The sequence below is a fragment of the Corvus moneduloides genome, chromosome 6 (assembly GCF_009650955.1).
Source record: "Corvus moneduloides isolate bCorMon1 chromosome 6, bCorMon1.pri, whole genome shotgun sequence".
In the NCBI taxonomy this organism is placed as follows: domain Eukaryota; kingdom Metazoa; phylum Chordata; class Aves; order Passeriformes; family Corvidae; genus Corvus; species Corvus moneduloides.
Genome location: NC_045481.1, coordinates 63,108,210 through 63,129,961, shown reverse-complemented (window position 1 = coordinate 63,129,961; position 21,752 = coordinate 63,108,210). Strand labels below are relative to the sequence as shown.

Below are 21,752 nucleotides of genomic sequence, written 5' to 3'. Positions count from 1 at the left end.
TTCGAATCGGCGGGAGCGGTTGGGGCGGGCGGGCATGGACGGGCCCGGGCGGTGAGCGAGGAGCGGGAGAACGGGATGGGGAACGGGGAACGGGGGAAGGGGATGGGGAGCGGGATAATGCCAGCACCTTCTCCTGCTTTAAGATATCGCCTGGAGCCCGATCTCGGGGGGTGCAGGCAGCTGAATTCCAGGGAACTCTGTCAGGTGCCCCCAGGGACATTGGGGTGGCTGGGGGATGAGGGTTACAAACAGCAAATTCTATGGAACATGAAGCTGTCCTTGTCCCGACTCTGCTGAGCTTCCCTGGAAGCTCTGCTGGTTCCTGACACAGCTAGTGTTAAATAGGCAGCTCTGCATGGGAATATCCATGCTCCAGGAGGCACTGGGAGGTCAGCGGGTTTGCTGCTCCTTTTCCCTTTGTTACCTGTGGCTGCCATTGCTGGTGTTTGTTTCCCTGTTACACACACACACGTGCCAGTGAAGGACTGTGATTCCTTCTCCCATAGCTTTGCCTGAAAGCCCCTTCATTTCAAAGTTAAAATCATTCGGAGGGAAGGGGGTCATATTCTCCATTCCAAGGGAGATTCTCTCCTTGTCTTTGAAACCGAGACAGCTCCTTCTGCACTTGCCTTGGGAGACCCTCCCTGGCTGAGTTGTTCTTTCCTGGACAAGAGGTTGTACCTTGGAAAGTTTCTCCTTTCCAAGGGACAGGAAAACGGGAGACAGGGAGAGAAAAACCCTCCCAGATGAGGGAGTTGCTCTGCTCTCTTCATTATTAACAACTCTGTTAATAAATGCTTTTTAGGATGTTTCACCTCATGTGTGTTTCCAAAGCCTGACTTTGGAAAGTGAGGAAAAGAGGGAAAGAGGCTTTCCCTCTCCCTTCCCTTTCCAGAAGCAGTGGAACGTTGGTTTCCCCTGGATTTGAGGCCGTGGGAAAAGGAGGGACAACTTCCCCCCGAGTAAGAGATGGGGCTGCTGCCCAGCTCTCTCCCAGGAGGGATGAGGAGCTCTTGGCACTGTCAGCATCATCCCAACCACGGCAGGCAGCAGCCTTAGGAAGGGCTCTGCTATGAGACAGGTACCTGCCCTCCTCAGACAAGGCAGGGGCTTTAGAGTGGGAAAAAAGAAGGAAAGGAGCCATTCTGGACACTGTTCAGCAGGGACAGGCTCTGCAGCAAAGCCCAGATATTATTTATTCACCACATTCTGGGGTCAGAGTTCCCACGTGGGAATGAGACAAAAGCAATAAATGCCCATTTCATGTAGGGGTAGTACCAAAATGGCAAAGATCAGCACAGCCTGGATTGTGGCTGAAGCTGCTGTGCAGAGTCGCTGTTCAGCTCCTCCTGAGGGGGGCCAGGTTCAGGATGGAGGTGCTGAAGGGCTTCCTTGGACATGGATGCTGGGCAACCAGAGGAATGCCCCATTGTGCAGGACAGCAGCACAACCCCCTAATTTCTGTGCAATCCAATGGTCCAAGCTCCTGGTGACATCAATTTCCATATTTCAAGCGGGTTTTGGTCACAGGCACAAGAGTTCAGTGGAGTTCACCTCTGAGCCTGCTCTTTACTCAGAATGATTTAAATCTGGAATGAAGGAATGTGACAAATTGCCACTCCAAGAGGAAGGGAATGTTGCTGTCCCTGCCCAGCTCTGCAGCCCTACCTGGTGTCTCTTGCCATCACCGGGAATGCAGGGCCGGCTCTGCCGGCCAGAAGGGGAAGGATGCTCCGTGCCATCCCGAGCCCTCTCCTGCCATCCAGAGGCACCAGCCCCGCAGAGATTTGGGGAATCACCGCTGCCCCATGCTGGCTGTGTCCCCAGGGCTTAACCTGTCCCACCCTCTCCGGGAAAGAGCTCCCTCAAAACGCCATGAAACTCATCTGCTGAGCCAAAGGAAACGGAGTTTATTCCCTGGGGCCCAGAGGCAGTGAGGGTCATTCCATGGGGAATAGAGCCAGGGAACAGGACTGAGCCCGGCTGCACTGCTTGGAGCCACGTGGAGCTGGGAGGGAGGAGGAAATCCATGCTCCAGTGTGCTCCCTGCAGAGCATCCCTCCCACATTGCCCGTGGCACTGCCCCTGCTCCCTTCTGCTGCAGGAATAAACCACCCCAGGGAGGGTGATCCCGTGGATATTTATGGATCAGTTGGCTCAAGGAATCCCTCAGTCACTGTCCTGGGGTCCTTCAGCAGTGCAGGGGAAGGGATCAACAGGCTCAGATCACCGAATCCTTGGCCACAGCATTGCTGCTGGGAGTGCTTTCTTCTGGATCCTCAAAGAACCTCCGGAGAGAATTCCTGAGGGATCTCACAGAGCAGGGCCTCTTGTACATCCCTGCCAAGAAGTAGATTATGGGTTTGATGGTGCTGTGGATGCAGGCAAGCAGGAAAACAACCTGTCTTGACACACCGGTGTAACCGAGCTGCTGCAGGATATTCCAGAGGCTCTGGAGGAGAGTGAAGAGCGCAACGAGGAAGACAACGATGTCACGCCTCTCGGGTCGCTGCTTCTTGCAGCCACTCTTGGCCTTGATGAAAATGATTGATGTGGAAATGACCATGGGTGCACCACAGACGAGCAGGATGAGAGCGAACATGAAGATGAGAGCCACCCGGCAGTGCTCCTGCTCGTGTGATGGGCACAGGAATGTCACCGTGGGAATGGCAGTGATGAGAGCGAAGAAGGCCCAGAATTGGACCCTGTACACCACCCACAGGAGGCGCAGGGGAAGGTCACAGCGGCAGCAGAGCAGGCAGAGGCTGTCCATGTCTGATAGGGCGCTGACATCTGTCAGCCGGAACAGCCCCCAGTAGTAGGAGACCATGGACAGCTGGAAAAGGAAACTCAGGTACATCAGGGGCATGATAGGAGAGCAGGACACGTCCTCCAGCAGGAAGAGCAGGGTGGAGGGGAGCGCGAAGAGGAGGAAGAAGAAGTCAGCGACAGCCAGGCTAAAAATGAAGAGAGCGCTGCGGGTCATGACCATGAGCCGGAAGACAGCCCCGTTCCCAGCCAGCCCACAGAGGCAGATGGGCAGTGTCACACTGTGTATGGCCATGTTGGTGACATCTGTCTCACATGGATCATCTCCTTCGGTGGGTGAGGCAGAAGGTGGGAACACGGAGCTCACTGCCATGGATGGACACTGGGCAGGCGCTGGGATGTGGGCCCGGCTGTGGTCAGAGTGGATGGGCAGTCAGTGCTTGGAGAATCCAGGGATGGACCAAGCGGCTCCTCAGCAGCTCCCTGCAGAGGGAAGGATTCGGTGGAGAGAAGTGAGATGTGCAGGGGAGGAGGGCGGTGGGAATGGTGGGGTGGGAGAGGGAGGTGGGAGGGTTGGGCTGTTTGGGTGGGGACTGATAAATAAAATAGGAAATAAAAATATTCAGCTCCCCTGCAGTTGCTGAAAGACCAACCAGCCAAAAAGATAAAAGGATGTGAAAGTGTGCACACAGGATGATAAACGTGGCTGGAGGCAGAGCAGGAACAGATCAGGAGGCCTGCAGTGGTTCTGGGGCAGTTCTGTAACAAGAAGCAACAGCGCATGGCCAAAGGAAAAGTTCAAGGCGAGGTCACCTTTAATATGGTAGCACTCGGTGAATACGAGCTCCAGAGACCCCTCCTGATGAACCTCCAGGATCATGAAAGGACTCCCAGGAGGAGGTGGATGCATGGAAATGAGTCCTAGGAAAGTGATGTTTATGTATCAGACAAGAACAAAGCCTTAATGCCTCTGTGTGTTTCTAATGGATAAAAACCCCTATTGTAAAGTCTCCCCCCACACACAGAACAAGGAGAGATCCTCCTGTGTGTCCTGCACAGGTAAAGAATTCCTGCTTGCTCACACTTCCCGTTGTGTTAGAAAGTTTATTCTGGCTCACTTGGGTATTAAGATACAGACAGGATGCACAGGAAAAGAGGGGGTATTTGGGGAGGGCACTGCGGTCACCGGGAGAGGGTGGCAGGCACAGAGCAGCTGCAGGAGGAGAGGAAGGTGGGGCAGGGAGGAAGGAGAACATTCCACTGACCTGTTCAGTGTGGGGCAGCAGCAGGCACAGGGGCTCTGTCCCCATCAGCGGCGCTTCCTGGCTCCCCTTGCTCCTTTGGGATCCACATCCTAAAGCGGCTCCTCCCAGGTCAGGAACACGAAGGAGAAAGTGCCCAGATCACCAGGAGGTGCCACTGCTGTCCCACCAGCTCCTCTCCGTGCCCTGTCCTCGTGTTGCTCCCCCAGGCTCCGTGGGGTCATAGGGCAGTTGAAACCAGTTTTACAACTTTGGCTTTGTCAGAGCTCCACTTCCTTGAAGTTATCTATCTTGATTTTTTTTTTTTCTTTACCACAAAGGAATTGACTTTTGTCAAAAAGGTCCACATGAAGAGTTTTGAAAATGGCTCCTCTTTTCCTCCTGGTTAGAAACACTCCTTCCCTGCAGAATGTCCCATTCTCCGACTGCCTTCCCTCTCCTGACAGGCTTCTACCTTTCCTCATTTCTCTTCCCTGAGGGGTGACGGTCCATCCAGCAGCAGAGGGATGCTGGTGGTGCTGGTGGCACTGGAATGCTGGCAGTGCTGGTGGGGCAGCTGGCTGCTTGTCAGAAGGAACCATGCCAGGGGGATTTTTGGGATCACAGTCATGAGGGGCACGATCCCTTTGGGGGAACAGTGTTCTAGAAACCAGAAGGGAGGAGGAAAGCCATGCTCCAGTGTGCTCCCTGCAGAGCTTCCCTCCCGCATCGTCCTTGGCACTGCCCCTGCTCCCTTCTCCTGCTGGAATACAGTGCGGGAGGGTGATCCCGTGGATATTTATTGATCTGGTGGCTCAAGGAATCCCTCAGCCACTGCCCCCTGGTCCTCCATCGGTGCAGTTGAAGGGTTCAATGGGCTCAGGGCCCCCATGTCCATGGTGTCATCACTGCTGCAGGCCGTGTTTTCTTCTGACTCCTCGAAGACCTTCTGGAGGGATTTCCTGAGGGACTTCATGGAGCGCTGCCTCCAGCTCTTTGTTACAGAGAAGTAGATGAAGGGGTTGATGGTGCTGTGCATGCAGGCAAACAGGAGAATGACCTGGGAGGACACAGTGGTGTAGCCGAGCTGCTGCAGGAAATTCCAGACACTAATGGGGAGAGTGAGGAGCATAATGAGGAAGACAATGATGTCGAGCCTCTGGAGTTGCTGCTGCTGGCAGCTACCCTTGAAATGGATGAAGAGGATTGCACTGGAAATGACCACGGATGGAGCAAAGACGAGGAAGCTGAGGATGTACAGGGAGATGAGAGCCCCCCGGCAGTGCTCGTGTTCCTGTGACTGGCACAGGGAAGTCACTGCGGAAATGGCAGCGATGACAGCGATGGACAGGGCCCAGAGCAGGGCACTCACCACCACCCATGACAGGTCCTGGGGAAGGTGGCAGAAGTACCCACGTGGGCAGAGGATGGACCTGCACCTCTCGATGCTGATGGCCGTCAGCCGGAACAGCCCTACGCTGTAGAACAACACGAACAGGAGGAAAAGGAAGCTAATGTATGCTGGGGGCATGATGGCAGAGCAGGACAAATCCTCCAGCAGGAAAAGCAGGGAAGAGGGGACCATGAAGATGAGGAAGAGGAAGTCGATAATGGCCAGGTCAAGGATGTAGGCAGTGATGGGTTTCATGGTGTCCCTCTTGATGTGGAAGCCGAGGAACCAGAAGACAGCCGCGTTCCCGGCCACCCCACAGAGGCTGATGAGCAGCGTGAAACCGTGTATGGCCATGTCGGTGACACCTATCTCACACAGATCGGCTTCTCCCGTGGGAGAGACAGAAGGTGGGAACACGGAGCTCACCGCCATGGATGGACGCTGGGCAGGCGCTGGGATGTGGCCCCGGCTGTGGTCAGAGTGGATGGGCAGTCAGTGCTTGGAGAATCCAGGGATGGACCAAGCGGCTCCTCAGCAGCTCCCTGCAGCGGGAAGGGTTTGGTGGAGAGAAGTGAGATGTGCAGGGGAGGAGGGCACTGGAAATAGTGGGGTGGGAGAGGGAGGTGGGAGGGTTGGGCTGTTTGGCAGGAGACTGATAAATAAAATAGGAAATAAAAATATTCAGCTCCCCTGCAGTTGCTGAAAGACCAACCAGCCAAAAAGATAAAAGGATGTGAAAGTGTGCACACAGGATGATAAACGTGGCTGGAGGCAGTGCAGGAACAGATCAGGAGGCCTGCAGTGGTTCTGGGGCAGTTCTGTAACAAGAAGCAACAGCGCATGGCCAAAGGAAAAGTTCAAGGCGAGGTCACCTTTAATATGGCAGCACTCAGTGAATAGGAGCACCAGAGACCCCTCCTGATGAACCTCCAGGATCATGAAAGGACTCCCAGGAGGAGGTGGATGCATGGAAATGAGTCCTAGGACAGTGATGTTTATGTATCAGACAAGAGCCACGCCTTAATGCCTCTGTGTGTTTCTAATGGATAAAACCCCTGCTGTAAAGTCTCCCCCCACACACAGAACAAGGAGAGATCCTCCTGTGTGTCCTGCACAGGTAAAGAATTCCTGCTTGCTCACACTTCCCGTTGTGTTAGAAAGTTTATTCTGGCTCATTTGGGTATTAAGATACAGACAGGATGCACAGGAAAAGAGGGGGTATCTGGGGAGGGCACTGCGGTCAGCGGGAGAGGGTGGCAGGCACAGAGCAGCTGCAGGAGGAGAGGAAGGTGGGGCAGGGAGGAAGGAGAACATTCCACTGACCTGTTCAGTGTGGGGCAGCAGCAGGCACAGGGGCTCTGTCCCCATCAGCGGCGCTTCCTGGCACCCCTTGCTCCTTTGGGATCCACATCCTAAAGCGGCTCCTCCCAGCTCAGGAACACGAAGGAGAAAGTGCCCAGATCACCAGGAGGTGCCACTGCTGTCCCACCAGCTCCTCTCCGTGCCCTGTCCTCGTGTTGCTTCCCCAGGCTGGGTGGAGTCACGGGAGAGTTGGAAATTGTGACTTTGGCTACGTCAGAGCTCCAGTTCCTCGGAGTTATTTGTCTTGGGGTTTTTCCCACTAAGGAAGTGACTTTTGCCAGAATGTCCACATGGCGAATTTTGCGATTGCCTCCTAATTTCCTCCTGGTTAGAAACACTTCTTCCCTGCAGAATGTCCCATTCTCCGACTGCCTTCCCTCTCCCAACAGGCTTCTACCATTCCTCGTTTCTTTTCCCTAAGGGGTCACGGCCACTCCAGCAGCACTGGAATGCTGGCAGTGCTAGCAGTGGTGGTGAGGAAGTTGGCTGCTTCTCAGAAGCAACTCCCATTCCGGGAGGAGCTCCAGGATCATTGCCAAAACCGCCCCTGGACCCACGGCAGCACAGCTGAGCTGTGCTATCTATCCTATCCCATCCCCATCCTAATCCCCTCTCCCCGCTCTCCGTCCCCACCCCGCTCTCCATGCTCACCCCATCCCACCGCATCCCGCAGCTTTCCCAGACGGCGGCCGCTCCCCGCTCCGAGCGCGGCCTGTCGGGCTCTGCTGCCCTCCACTGGGAACATTTGGGCATCCAGACCCCCTCCAACCCCTTCTGACTCTCCCCTGACCCCTCCGAAACTGCCTCCGACACACCAGATACTCCTTCTTCCCCCGGGAACACCTTCCCCCCCTCCCCCCCTCCTCACAGCCGTGCTCCACCCGGCATCCCGGCAGTGTCTCTGCTCCTCCTGGCTGTGGTATTCTAGGACCCAGGAGGAAGGATGAAAGCTCAGCTCCCATGTACTCCGTAGGAGCACACAGGATGCTAAACGTGGCTGGAGGCAGAGCAGGAACAGATCAGGAGGCCTGCAGTGGTTCTGGGGCAGTTCTGTCACAAGAAGCAACAGCGCATGGCCAAAGGAAAAGTTCAAGGCGAGGTCACCTTTAATATGGCAGCACTCAGTGAATAGGAGCACCAGAGACCCCTCCTGATGAACCTCCAGGATCATGAAAGGACTCCCAGGAGGAGGTGGATGTGTGGAAATGAGTCCTAGGAAAGTGATGTTTATGTATGAGATAAGAAAAAAGTTTTAATAGCTGTGTGTGTTTATAATGGATAAAAACCCTGCTGTAAATCTCCCCACACACACAGAACAAAGAGAGATCCTCCTGTGTGCCCTGCACAGTTAAAGAATTCCAGCTTCATCCTGCTTCCCATAGTGTTAGGAAAGTTTGTTCCAGCCCCTTTTGGTATCACTTCCCATCTCAATTTCCACCCCTCATCCCCATCCCATCCCATCCCATCCCATCCCATCCCATCCCATCCCATCCCATCCCATCCCGCAGGTTTCCCGCTCGGCAGCCTCTCCCCCACCTTGAAGCGCTGCCCGTCGGGCTCTGCTGCTCTCCAGGGCGGACATTTGGGATCGGCAGCATCCAGACCCTTCCTGACCCCTCCTGACCCCTCGCACACGCCCAGACCCCCCCGGGGCCGCCTTCCCCCCGACAGCCCCGCTCCTGCCCCGCTCCAGCCGGGACCAGGCACATCTTTGCCGTGGCACTCCCGGAGCAGCCGGGGCCGTGCTGAGCCCCTGGGCCATCCTGCCCGTGCCGCCTGTGCCGGTGCCAGCCCAGCTCCGGGCACTCGGGACCATGGGTGCTCCAGGCAGGTGAATGTGGCCTAGGAACAGCTCTGTGGTCAAGGGAGCAGCAGAGGAACTGAAGGATGCTCTTCCCCGGCACAGCTGCTGCTTTGTGCTCTGGGGCAGCGCTGCCGCTGCTGGGCTTCCTCGGGGAAAACAGCTCCTTTAGGATGGGCTTTGCTGCAAAGCTTTCCCTGAGCTGGGTGTCTGCCGGAGGCAGAGTCGGGATAGCAGTGTCAGGAGTTTTCCATGGTTTCCAGGCTGTTGTACACAGCACGTTCCGGGCAATTTGCCAGCGTGAGGCAGAGCAAAATGGGTGCAATTGGACTCTGCAAATGCAGTTCAGGCAGACGTTGATCTTTTAACTTTTCCATGGCAGGTGCGAATTCTTGGGCATTTGGGAGTCTGCCTTGACTTGCAGGGACTGAAGGGTTTAGGTGTGGAATTGTTTGGCCAGCTTGCTCCAAGGCATGGTGTACTTCTGGAAGTGCCCCACAGCTCCCAGGCCCGAGGGGCTGCTGGCTGGGTGCAGGTTCTGCTCTGCCCTGGGAACTGGGAGCCCCTGGGAGGGCTGGGGGTGACACCTGGACATGGGCTGGGGAAGCCTGGAATTGTATGGCAGCACTTTTCTATGCAGCTCTATGGGCCGGTGTGTGCTGAACGAAGCGGCTCTTCAGCACAATAAATTCAGCAGTTTGGAAAAACCACGGAATATCTCCGAGGTAATGATGGGAGAGGGTTGGGGCTGCTCCCTGATAACGTGCAGGGCTTGGGCTGGGAAACGAAGATGGGGACAGGAGTGGGGGCTGCTCCTCGCTCTCGGGGCGCCGCGGGCGCTGCGCAGCCTTGCCCTCTTACTTCCCAATTCCTCATTTTGTGCCTCCTTTTCCCTTGGGGATGCGCCCGGGCCGCATTCCAGCGGCCGCCGCGGCAACAGCACCCGCGGGCGGCGGGGTGGGCGGGGTTTGCCGCGTGATTGACGGGGCAGGCGGCCAATGGGGAGGCGTGGCGGGCCGAGGTCTGGCCAATGGGGAGGCCGGGGCGGGCCGAGGTCTGGCCAATGGGGAGGCGTGGCGGGCCGAGGTCTGGCCAATGGGGAGGCGTGGCGGGCCGAGGTCTGGCCAATGGGGAGGCCGGGGCGGGCCGAGGTCTGGCCAATGGGGAGGCGTGGCGGGCCGAGGTCTGGCCAATGGGGAGGCGTGGCGGGCCGAGCTCTGGCCAATGGGGAGGCGTGGCGGGGCTGCGCGCGGTCAGTTCGAATCGGCGGGAGCGGTTGGGGCGGGCGGGCATGGACGGGCCCGGGCGGTGAGCGAGGAGCGGGAGAACGGGATGGGGGGCGGGGGAACGGGGGAACGGGATGGGGGAACGGGATAATGCCAGCACCTTCTTCTGCTTTAAAATATCACCTGGAGCCCGAGCTCGGGGGGTGCAGGCAGCTGAATTCCAGGGAACTCTGTCAGGTGCCCCCAGGGACATTGAGGGGGCTGGGGGATGAGGGTTACAAACAGCAAATTCTATGGAACATGAAGCTGTCCTTGTCCCGAGCCTGCTGAGCTTCCCTGGAAGCTCTGCTGGTTCCTGACACAGCTGGTGTTAAATAGGCAGCTCTGCATGGGAATATCCATGCTCCAGGAGGCACTGTGAGGTCAGTGGGTTTGCTGCTCCTTTTCCCTTTGTCACTCGTGGCTGTTTATTCTCTGTGTTATTTATCAATCCCCACCCAAACAGCCCAACCCTCCCACCTTCCACCCCACCATTCCCACCACCCTCCTCCCCTGCACATCTCACTTCTCTCCACCGAATCCTCCCCACTGCAGGGAGCTGCTGAGGAGCTGCTTGGTCCATCCCTGGATTCTCCAAGCACTGACTGCCCATCCACTCTGACCACAGCCGGGGCCACATCCCAGCGCCTGCCCAGCGTCCATCCATGGCAGTGAGCTCCGTGTTCCCCCCTTCTGCCTCACCCACCGAAGGAGACGATCCGTGTGAGATAGATGTCACCGATGTGGCCATACACAGTGTGACACTGCTCATCAGCCTCTGTGGGCTGGCTGGGAATGGGGCTCTCTTCTGCCTCCTCAGATGGAAAGGGCATACTGCCAGCATCTTTGGCCTGGCTGTCGCCGATTTCCTCTTCCTCCTCCTTGTGCTCCCCTCTGCCCTGCTCTTCCTGCTGGAGGACGTTTCCTGCTCTCCTATCCTGCCCCTGATGTACGTGAGCTTCCTTTACCTGGTGTCAGTGATCTCCTGCTACTGGGCGCTCATCTGGCTGACAGCCATCAGCGCCAAAAAGGACATGAAAAATCTCTGCAAGCTCTGCTGCCACTGTGACCTTCCCGATCCCATGATGTGGGTGCTGTGGGGCGCTCAATGCTTGGCCTTCTTCGCTCTCTTCATTGCCATTCCCACGGTGACATTCCTGTGCCCATCACAAGAGCAGGAGCACTGCCGGGTGGCTCTCACCTCCATGTTCACCGTCATCCTGCTCCTCTTTGCTGCACCCGGGGTCATCACCCGCACAATCGACATCGTTAAAGCCAAGTGTGGCTCCCAGCAGCAGCAACCCAAGAGGCGCGACATTGTTATCTTCCTCCTTGTGCTCTTGGCTGTCCTCCTCAGCCTCTTGAATTTCCTTCAGCACCTTGGTTACACGGTTGTATCCTCCCAGGTTGTTTTCCTGCTCGCCTGCATCCACAGCACCATCAAACCCTTCATCTACTTCTTGGCAGGGAGCTGCTGGAGCCCCTGCTCCGTGGGGTCCCTCCGGCTCTCGCTCCAGAGGGTCTTTGAGGAGACAGAAAGACGAAAATGCCCGCAGCAAGGATACCAACAGGGACACCGGGGGTCTGAGCCTGTTGAACCTTTCCCTTGCACTGCTGAAGAACCCTGGGACAGTGACTGAGGGATTCCTTGAGCCATTTGATTTATAAATATCCAGAGGATCAACCCCCCTGGCCTATATTCCTGCAGGAGAAGGGAGCAGGGGCAGTGCCACAGGCAATGTGGGAGGGATGCTCTGCAGGGAGCACACTGGAGCATGGATTTCCTCCTCCCTCCCAGCTCCACGTGGCTCCAAGCAGTGCAGCCGGGCTCAGTCCTGTTCCCTGGCTCTATTCCCCATGGAATGACCCTCACTGCCTCTGGGCCCCAGGGAATAAACTCCGTTTCCTTTGGCTCAGCAGATGAGTTTCATGGCGTTTTGAGGGAGCTCTTTCCTGGAGAGGGTGGGACAGGTTAAGCCGTGGGGACACAGCCAGCACGGGGCAGCGGTGATTCCCCAAATCTCTGCGGGGCTGGTGCCTCTGGATGGCAGGAGAGGGCTCGGGATGGCACGGAGCATCCTTCCCCTTCTGGCCGGCAGAGCCGGCCCTGCATTCCCGGTGATGGCAAGAGACACCAGGTAGGGCTGCAGAGCTGGGCAGGGACAGCCTCATTCCCTTCCTCTTGGAGTGGCAATTTGCCACATTCCTTAATTCCAGAATTAAATCATTCTGAGTAAAGAGCAGGCTCAGAGGTGAACTCCACTGAACTCTTGTGCCTGTGACCAAAACCCGCTTGAAATATGGAAATTGATGTCACCAGGAGCTTGGACCATTGGATTGCACAGAAATTAGGGGGTTGTGCTGCTGTCCTGCACAACGGGGCCGTCCTCTGGTTGCCCAGCATCCATGTCCAAGGAAGCCCTTCAGCACCTCCATCCTGAACCTGGCCACCCTCAGGAGGAGCTGAACAGCGACTCTGCACAGCAGCTTCAGCCACAATCCAGGCTGTGCTGATCTTTGCCATTTTGGTACTACCCCTACATGAAATGGGCATTTATTGCTTTTGTCTCATTCCAGTGTGGGAACTCTGACCCCAGAATGTGGTGAATAAATAATATCTGGGCTTTGCTGCAGAGCCTGTCCCTGGTGAACAGTGTCCAAAAGGGCTCCTTTCCTTCTTTTTTCCCACTCTAAAGCCCCTGCCTTGTCTGAGGAGGGCAGGTACCTGTCTCACAGCAGAGCCCTTCCTAAGGCTGCTGCCTGCCGTGGTTGGGATGATGCTGACAGTGCCAAGAGCTCCTCATCCCTCCTGGGAGAGAGCTGGGCAGCAGCCCCATCTCTTACTCGGGGGGAAGTTGTCCCTCCTTTTCCCACGGCCTCAAATCCAGGGGAAACCAACGTTCCACTGCTTCTGGAAAGGGAAGGGAGAGGGAATGCCGTGGGGGTGAGTCAGGCTTTGGAGACACACGTGAGCTGAAACATCTTAAAAAGCATTTATTAACAGAGTTGGTAATAATGAAGAGAGCAGAGCAACTCCCACATCTGGGAGGGTTTTTCTCTCCCTGTCTCCCGTTTTCCTGTCCCTTGGAAAGGAGAAACTTTCCAAGGTACAACCTCTTGTCCAGGAAAGAACAACTCAGCCAGGGAGGGTCTCCCAAGGCAAGTGCAGAAGGAGCTGTCTTGGTTTCAAAGACAAGGAGAGAATCTCCCTTGGAATGGAGAATATGACCCCCTTCCCTCCAATTATTATAACTTTGAAATGAAGGGGCTTTCAGGCAAAGCTATGGGAGAAGGAATCACAGTCCTTCACTGGCACGTGTGTGTGTAACAGGGAAACAAACACCAGCAATGGCAGCCACGAGTGACAAAGGGAAAAGGAGCAGCAAACCCGCTGACCTCCCAGTGCCTCCTGGAGCATGGATATTCCCATGCAGAGCTGCCTATTTAACACTAGCTGTGTCAGGAACCAGCAGAGCTTCCAGGGAAGCTCAGCAGGCTCGGGACAAGGACAGCTTCATGTTCCATAGAATTTGCTGTTTGTAACCCTCATCCCCCAGCTCCTCCAATGTCCCTGGGGGCACCTGAGAGAGTTCCCTGGAATTCAGCTGCCTGCACCCCCCGAGCTCGGGCTCCAGGCGATATCTTAAAGCAGGAGAAGGTGCTGGCATTATCCCGCTCCCCATCCCGTTCCCCCGTTCCCCGCCCCCCATCCCGTTCTCCTGCTCCTCGCTCACCGCCCGGGCCCGTCCATTCCCGCCCGCCCCAACCGCTCCCACCGATTCCAACTGGCCGCGCGCAGCCCCGCCACGCCTCCCCATTGGCCAGAGCTCGGCCCGCCACGCCTCCCCATTGGCCAGACCTCGGCCCGCCACGCCTCCCCATTGGCCGCCCACCCCGTCAATCACGCGGCAAACCCCGCCCACCCCACCGCCCACCCCACCGCCCACAGGTGCTGTTGCCGTGGCGGCCGCTGGAATGCGGCCCGGGCGCATCCCCAAGGGAAAAGGAGGCACAAAATGAGGAATTGGGAAGTCAAAGGGGAAGGCTGCGCAGCGCCCGCGGCGCCCCGAGAGCGAGGAGCAGCCCCCGCTCCTCTGAGGGCCCATCTCTGCCCCCTGTCCATGTGCAGTGCCCGGGGAAGAGCAGAGTCTGGGATCAAAGAACCGCCCAGGCTCCCACAGCAAGGAAAGCCCGGCACCCCGGTGTTTCAGGGGCACACAAAGGGCTGTGCAGGGCAGGGAAGGACCAGCAGGACCTTTCTCCTCCTCAGCCCCCGCTCCAAGGCGCAGCAGCCCCAGCTGTGAGCGGCCAGGATGAGGAGGGGGCGGCTCCTGCCAGAGGCCGCTCCCAGAGGGTTCCCCGGGCACAGCTGTGCAGGGAGCTGCTGGTCCAGAGGGGCAATGGGGGCATCCCGAGTGTCCCTCCAGGAACAATGGTCGGAGCACCCGGCAGGAGCTGGGGAGCAGCCAGAGGCACCTGGGCACAGAGCACTGCTCCCAGAAAATGCCCAGGGAAAACCCCTCGTGCCAAGGGGCAGCACCTGAGCAGGCAGGGCAGCATGTGGGGTCCCAGGGAAACATTCCACTTTCCCCTTTCATCTTGGCAGCCCTTCCCCAGTGCCCCCAGGAAAAAGGGGGGTTATGAGGAGAAAAGGGATTTAAACGGAAGGAAAAAGCTTCCTTTTCCGTAATTGTCTGTGTTTAAATTGAGGGGGAATCCCCTTCCTCTGCAATTTTAAGGGTATCAGTTGCAGGAAACCCTGCCTTTTCCATGCTCTTAGGGGTATCACTTGACAGGGAATCCCCATTTTCCAATATTTTCCAGTTTAAATTAAAAGGAAAAACCTTGAGGATGCTATTTTATGGGTTGGAATTGAGCATAACTCCCCCATTTTCATCATCCTAAGGTTTAAATTGAGGGAAAAGCCCTGCTGTCCCTCCTTTTTAAGGGTTTGAATTGAGGGGAAAAAAACCCCTTTTTCCATCACTGGAGAAACCTGAAGTAAGGAAAGCCACTCTTTTTCCAGTATCTTAGGGGATTCAGAGGAGAGAACCCATTTATTGCCATGGCATCTATTTAAGTAGAGACAAACACTCCCTAATCCCTCATTTTAAGGGGCTCGATTGAAGGAAGCTCCCCCTTTTTCAGCATTTTAAGAATTTAAATCTGTACTTCAGGACACTTCTAGCTGGGTCCTGGCACCCAATCTCTCACAAGGGAGAGAGCCCAGCACACACAAAACCCTCCTGCTGCCAGAGAGCCCATTTTATTTTTTTTTTTTTAGTTTTATTTATAGTGAATACAGCCCTAATTAGAGGCCCCAACAGGAGTTACACCATGTAAATTATTACTATTCTTCTCCACCCTCCATAGTCCTGTATGGAGTACTACTCAATAGTTACTAATGACCAATTACAGAACTTAACAAGGAATCATGCAACTCATGTGTCTACGCAGCCAAAACAAGAAGCTTTTTTACCCTTTCAGTGGATGCAGCTGTAGTAAAACAGAAGGCATCTACGGAGCCCTTTGCTCACCTGGAATTTAAGGCAGAGCAGCCAAACAGCTGCAGCTCCTCTCAGAGCTTCGATCCCTTATGGTAAAATTGCCTCCTCCCTTTTCCCGGGCGTGGTGGGAGTGAGAGGGGCCCGGCCAGGGGTCTATTAACCCCAGCCCAGGGGCCCAGGAGCTCCTTGTGTTGGTGGGCTGGGGTGGGGGAAGAGTTCTTCTGTTCTTTTAATGAAGGAGCTCTTTCAGGTTGTGTCGGCTGTTTTTTAGGAGGTGCTTTTGGCATCTAAAGCAGCAGAGGCTTGGGAGACCCCATGAAGAAGATGGCATTGAGTGCAGGGAGTATTTAAGCTCATGGTTCTGGGCTGAGTGTTCAGGGGTGGTAAGGTGCTTCTGTAATTTCCGGTTTTTTTGTTAGGAGCGTTGTGACTTCTTGAGGCTGCAGATTGTGTCAAGTATGACACTTCAATTTTTTCAGCAGCTTCATTCTGCCGAAAAAAGGAACCTGCCCTGTGTTAGAGATGGTGTCTGAGCTGGAGGCTTCTGATAGGTAAGTTGAGGATTGCAACTGTGAGAGGGAGCATGAGCAGGGTATCAAGTTAGGAAGTGCCAGGAGAGGTTTTGAAAGTAGTGTGGTGGGAAATGGTGTCTATTCAGGGGCCTTTTCAGACTTTCCTGCAAGCACAGCAGATGCATTTGTGTGTTTTAAGGCACACAGATGCACCCACTGAGCTCACAGAAACACCACATAACTCTTGCTAACCCAGGTGTCCATTATAATGATGGCCACAACCTTTGTCTTGGGATGAAGAGGGATGCTCAAGGACACAGGTGCACTTAGGACAGATGGTCAGTAGCTGACTTGTTGGGGTTTGGCTCCTAAACTCAGGCATTGATTTTGGCTTTCTTTATTGTAGCTGATGAAGAGGCTAACCCAGCCATCAGGGGGCCTTCCGAGACAGCTGAGGTGGACTCGTTTTGTGTCCAGTGTGGATTCATGTCACCAGTCATCCAAAAGCTAAGTTGGGGGCTGGGATCCAGAGGTGGGAGGATAGCAGGCTGGAAATTCCCAGGAGAGATTTAAAACTTAGCATAGGGGAAAGGGATGCCCTCTAAGGGGCCTCTTAAGCCAGCTGAAAGGAGTGGCTCTACTTGTGATCAGACCATAGGGTGTGCAGGACAGAGCAGTTCCAGCCTGTGTTGTGTTGTCCAGCGTGTCTTCTGTGTCTTTGTTCTCCCTTGGATCAGATCTCGGAGGCCTTTTCCCCTCAGGGGGCTTACTGCAAGTGTCAGCCATCATCTCCAGGTGCTCAAACATTCACTCTTGTCGGCACGATGCCGATCTCGTTTGTTCTTTTACGGTGGGCTTGGCTGTGTCTTGGCATCCCAAATCAGAAGTACCGAGTCAGGTGTCTTTTGAGGCCTTGTTCCCGGCTGTACTGCCATCCATCCTTTCCAGCTGTGAGCTGTAATGTCCTGGGGCTTGTAAGATTGTCAGGATATGGGAGCATTCTGAATGTGGCACTGTCTCACAGCCATCTTGATCATTGTGAGTGACAGCTCTTAGAACAGGTCACTGTTCCAGTCTTTTCTTCTGCTCCTTAGAGCCTCCTGTGTCCACGGTTGCCATACCATTGGTCATCTCTTTTGGCATCGTGTCCATCCTTGCTGTTGTTCTTCTTGCTGAGAGCTTTTTTAATCATCCTTGTGTCACACTGTAGCATCATGTGTTGTTTGTGTTTGTGTTTGGAACTGCTCTGTCCTGTGGAGTAGAGTGGGGGGTAGGTGGAGTGGGGTATGGGCACCAGGGGACCCGTGGGCAGGATGAGTACCAGCAACAGAGATGAGCATTGATTCCAGCACAGAACTGGGTGCTACTGGAGTTGCTGTTTTAGTGATGGAACTGTAAGCATTTTTTTGTGTGTTTTACAGGTGGTCTGCAGCCTTCAAACTGCTGGTCCAATGTGACAGAGACCCTTGTGGAAAGAGGTCACGGTGGAACGGTTTCGGATGGAAACTGCCCCGGCGATGTGACACTTTTGGACCCTGTGTGGGCACGTGCCTTTCTGTTTTGTTTTGCCCCTTCTCCCCCTGGGAAGGTTGGTCATTGCTTGGCTTTTCAGGGGTGGTATAAAGGGTGGCTGTGTTACAGGGTTGTTCTCTGTCCTTATTTCTAGGAAGTGAAGCCAGATAGCAGCAGTCAAGGTCGAGTGAGCAAGGTGAGCAGTGACTGGTGGACAGAACCAGTTGTTATTGCTTGGGTGCCAAATTCTGGTGCAGCTCTAAGCATCCATTTGTGTGTTCCAGGTGTTCCACTTGTATTTTGCCTACCAGGGCTGAGCCCCCTTGCTGACCAGCTGACAGAGCTGGTTTGCCACCCTCGAGCTGCTCTTGTGAGCCCTCTGGAAGTATTACAGGAATCTGTGATGAAGCTGTTACCTTTTCCATTTGGAGGTGCTGCCTGGGTAGCCTTCAGCAATGGTGGAGGATTTGCAGCAAGTCGGGGAGGAGGAGTGAGGTCCCACTCAGGTTTCAGCAATGCCACGGAACCTTGTCTCCTCTTAACTCAGGTGTGCCCTGCGACGACGGCGTCGGCCTCTGAGTGTGGCCGGAGCAGGCGGGCCGAGGTCCCGGGCATTCTTAGGAGATGGTGAGTAGTGGAATTGTTGGGTTTTGGCTGATGTGCTGTTCAGCTCATGCACTGATGTTTGGTTTTCTTTCCTGTAGCCAGCTAAGGGAGAACAGCCCACTGAGGGCAGGAGCTTCCCAGGTGGCGAGGCGGCCGTCTTTTGCACCCGACGTGGATTCACATCCCCAGACATCCGAGAGATAAGTCGAGGGCTACACCCCACAGAGGGGATGAAAGCAGGGTGCTGGGTCGGGACTCATCAGGAGGGGTTTTTGAATAAGCTTTGGAGTCGGGGATGTCTGAGAAAGAGCCCCTTAGGCCATGTAAAGGGGAAGTCTCACTTTTGATCACAACGCTGAGGTGCACAGGGCAGAGCAGTCCCAGCGCGTGTCGTGTCACTTGTGTATCGTGTGTTCTGTGTCTTTTGGGCATCTTGTGTTGCATGTCTTTTGTCTTACCCCTTTGAGGGGATTATCCAAAATGCCAGGCATCATCCTTAGCATCTCCAACTGCGCATTCCTCGGCCCGGTGCCGATACCGTCGAACCTTTGACTCGCGAGCTCGGACTCCATCGGAATCGCATCTCTCTTTAGAAGCGTTGAGTCGGACGTGCTGTGCATCACAGTGATCCATTATAGTAAATTAGGACTTGTAAGGATGTGGAGAGAGATAGAGGATGCTGATGGTGCAGTTGTCAGGCATCCATCTTTGTGGTTTTGCCAGGTGGCTCCTGGAATGAGTCCTTCTGTTGGCATCTTCTTCTGCCAGGGTTCTTTGAGCCTCATTGGCTCATTGTTGGTCCTGCCTAGGTCATCTCATTGTGCCTTCTCTTGGTCCCTGTGGTCATTCTTCTTGCTGAGAGTTTTCTCTCCTTGTTGCATCCCGTCATTTGTCATCTCCTGCATGACAGGCCTCTGTGTGTGCTTGGCCTGGAGCTGCTCTGCCCTGCTGCATAGTCTGGGGTGTGGGTGTAATGGGACTAAGACTGTACTGTTCATTTCTCAATCGATGGTATTCCTAGGTTGATGCAGGATGGCTGGAGCTGTTAAGTTACCATGCAGCACCTTGATTTCTGTAATAACTTTCTTTCAGAGGCAGATGGATTAAATCCCTGGCAGAGTGCCCCATACCAGGTGAAGGGGTTCCCATGGGAAGGTCAGTCTCTGTCTTTGCAGGGGCATTGTAAATGATGACTGTTACACCACTGTTCTATTTCTTGTCTTTTTTTTTTTTTTTTTTTTTTTTTTTTTTTTTTCAGGAAGTCATGCTGGATATTGGCAGTCAAGGTTGATGGAGTGAGGTGAGCAGTGAGTGGTGGACAGAATGAGTTGTTATCGCCTTGGTCTCAATTTTTGGTGCAGCTCTAAGCATCCATTGTTGTTTGTGTGTTTTAGGTGTCCACTTGCAGGATGTCCTGGCCCTGGATGCTGGAGGGTGCAAGCCTAAGGTATAGGTGTGGTGTACTTCAGTCGGAGCAGGGAGGCTGTGGTTTCACAGTCTCTCAGCATGTTTCCTGTGTTTTTGCTTTGCTTCTCTGCAGGTGCTGCTGCCGCCCTGGGCGTGCCAAGGGCCAGAGGCGAGCAGGTGAGTTGGCATTTAGGTGGGGTGGCTGATAGGCCAGCGGTCTATGGCAGCGTGCTGAGCGTGTCCCTTTTCATTGTGCAGGTTTGTCCTGGCCACCTCCAGAGTCAGATGAAGATTTGAGGTGAGCCGGGGCAGTGGTGTGGAGTAGCCCGGGGATGCTCTTCTTGAGGGCAACAGTGACGTTTTCTGTTTTGTTGTCTTAGGTACCGTGAGCAGGTGTGGAGCTGAAGCTTGGAGAGAGCAGGTAAGCGCTAAGCCTGGGCAGTTTCGAGGGAGGGGGCCTTGCGGAAGGGGTCTCTTTTGGTGTGTGTTGTCAGAGGCTGAATTTTCTCGTTGTTCTCCATCTTTCGCAGCTGCCAAAGCGGACCGTGGGGAACGTGTTGACATCTACGGTGCTGATGCATTTTTTTCTGTCCAGGATGGATTTTGCCTGCTTGTCATCAGAGAGCTAAGTGTTGGGAGCTGTGATTGGGAGAAGGGAAAAACCTTTGGAGTTCTAGGAGGCAATTGGAAGTTAGCTTAGAGGAGAGGGCTGCTGTGGGAGGGCCCCTTGGAAGCAAAGGGAGAGGGTTTCTCCTCAGCATCACCCGAGCCTTTGCTGGGCAGGGCAGTTCCAACCCATCTCTGTGTTGTTGTGAGCTTCGTGTCATCGGCCTTTGTGTCTCGCCATCATCGTGGATCTTTTTGCCCGAGGAGCTCGCCTTCGGGTCTGGCACGATCGCCACGGTCTCCATTTTACCTCCTCGCTGGCGTAGCCGCCCGCGGGCATCTTGGCCACTTGCTGGTTGGTCACGTTTTGCAACATCACTTCAGCCTTTGGTGGCAGAGTCCTTCCCTAGGGATCCCTTTGTATCTCCTGGCAGTCATTGCCTCCTTCTCTAGGCCTGCCGAGCTTCTCAAGCATCCTCTTAGCAGCTTTGGCACTGGCTTCTTGGAAGGAGTTACGTTTCACTGTCGCGTGCTGTTGCCACAGAGCCTTCTTTCCTTCGGCATCGCCAGCCTCTGGCTCATCTTGCTCTAGGAATCTTGGGCCCATTGCTGGGCAGGTTCAGCTCGTGCCTGTGTTATGTCATTTCTGTCCATGTTCTGTAGTTTGTGTCCATCCTCTCCTGTGTCACAGGGCTTTGTTACGTCTCGGTGCTTTCTCGGCCTCGCTCTGGGCCGTAGCGGCAGCGGGGGTCTCTGCTCGCGTCCTTTCCCGGATCGGGCTCGTTCTGGCATCTTTACAGTTTTGCTTTTGGAGACCAGAAGAAGTACACAAGATGTTCTCATCCATCTTCCTTCTCACTTTTGGTAGTATCTTCTTTTCCTGGGCCATGGACTTCTCTATGAAGTGTGTTAGACCCTCCTCACTGTGGTAGTTCCATAGGTTCCATTGCCTCAAAGCATGTCAGGCTCAAGAATTTATCTTCTGGAGAGTTATCTCAAGTCCTCGTGTCATCTTTGCTTCTATTTGGTGTGCTTACACTTGGAGCTGCCCTGCCCTGGCACGCAGAGTCCTGGCTGGGTTGAACAGTTGTAAAACTTTGTGGTTCATCTCTTGTCTATGGGGTTTTGTGTAGAAAACTTATGGGCCTGGTGGATGGGGATAACTCTGAGCTGTCAGCTCCTTGTAGACTGCCTCATGTTGTCTTGCAGGTCCCCAAGGCCGATTCCGATCCCTGCAGTCACCGATGCTACCGCTTTTCCCACAATCTGCCCTTCCACGTCAGGGAGCAGCAGTTGGGAGATGTGTTGATGTGTCTTTGTCAGTGGAGTGTTGTGAGTAAGGGCTGCAGTCAGTGTGTGAGCTGAAGAAGGGGTGTCTGTCTGTGAGAGTGTGTGTCTGTCTGTGTGTGCGTGTGTCAGTCTGTGAGAGAGTGTGTGTTGACTGGTTCTAACCTTGTGTGTGTGATTTTTGCCTTTCAGGTTTTTCAACTAATTTTTAACTTTATAATAAGAAAACAGCCAGCTGTGAGCTTTTGTTTTCCCCCATCTGGGTTTTGTTTTTCCTTGGTCCCATCCTGTCTTTGAGGCGATGTTCATCGCTGAGGTTTGGGTGCAGCCAAACAAAGAGCCTCCCTCACAGGGTGGAGAGTACACAGTGGAGGTTAGGAATACAGGGAAAAGGTGCACCAGCCCTTACACCACCCCTAACAGCACCATTTTTCCCCTACCATCAGCACAGTGCAGTAACCCTGGTGCTGCCTTTTCCTGGTCT

At 54.8% G+C, this 21,752-nt stretch overlaps 3 protein-coding genes and 1 long non-coding RNA gene across 4 annotated transcripts in view; 2 read left to right on the top strand and 2 right to left on the bottom strand.

The window, feature by feature from the left end:
- Nucleotides 1-11,750, top strand: part of LOC116445363 (mas-related G-protein coupled receptor member H-like) — a 41,833-nt gene extending 30,083 nt beyond the window's left edge. Inside the window, 2 exon segments of the mRNA XM_032111937.1 lie at nucleotides 10,387-11,363; nucleotides 11,365-11,750. Of these exon segments, the coding sequence (XP_031967828.1) occupies nucleotides 10,497-11,363; nucleotides 11,365-11,499 (1,002 nt within the window). The 5' untranslated portion in view covers nucleotides 10,387-10,496 and the 3' untranslated portion in view covers nucleotides 11,500-11,750.
- LOC116445402 (mas-related G-protein coupled receptor member H-like) lies at nucleotides 1,888-4,172 on the bottom strand. The gene is given in 3 exon segments (XM_032112000.1): nucleotides 1,888-3,174; nucleotides 3,177-3,252; nucleotides 4,035-4,172. Coding segments are annotated over 3 exon segments (1,074 nt in total). The 5' UTR covers nucleotides 4,080-4,172; the 3' UTR covers nucleotides 1,888-2,221.
- On the bottom strand, nucleotides 4,810-7,324 carry LOC116445998 (proto-oncogene Mas-like). Its single transcript, XM_032113196.1, has 3 exons — nucleotides 6,727-7,324; nucleotides 5,830-5,945; nucleotides 4,810-5,488 (listed from the first exon to the last, which is right to left on the bottom strand). The coding sequence occupies exons 1-3, from the start codon at nucleotides 6,769-6,771 to the stop codon at nucleotides 4,810-4,812; spliced, it is 840 nt and encodes a 279-aa protein (XP_031969087.1). The 5' UTR covers nucleotides 6,772-7,324.
- A 4,001-nt stretch (nucleotides 11,751-15,751) lies between the features above and the next one.
- LOC116445435 lies at nucleotides 15,752-18,577 on the top strand. Its single transcript, XR_004240782.1, has 6 exons — nucleotides 15,752-15,889; nucleotides 16,257-17,438; nucleotides 17,517-17,558; nucleotides 17,647-17,793; nucleotides 17,910-17,989; nucleotides 18,067-18,577. It is a non-coding gene; the product is annotated as an uncharacterized LOC116445435 (long non-coding RNA).
- The last annotated feature ends 3,175 nt before the right edge of the window (nucleotides 18,578-21,752 follow it).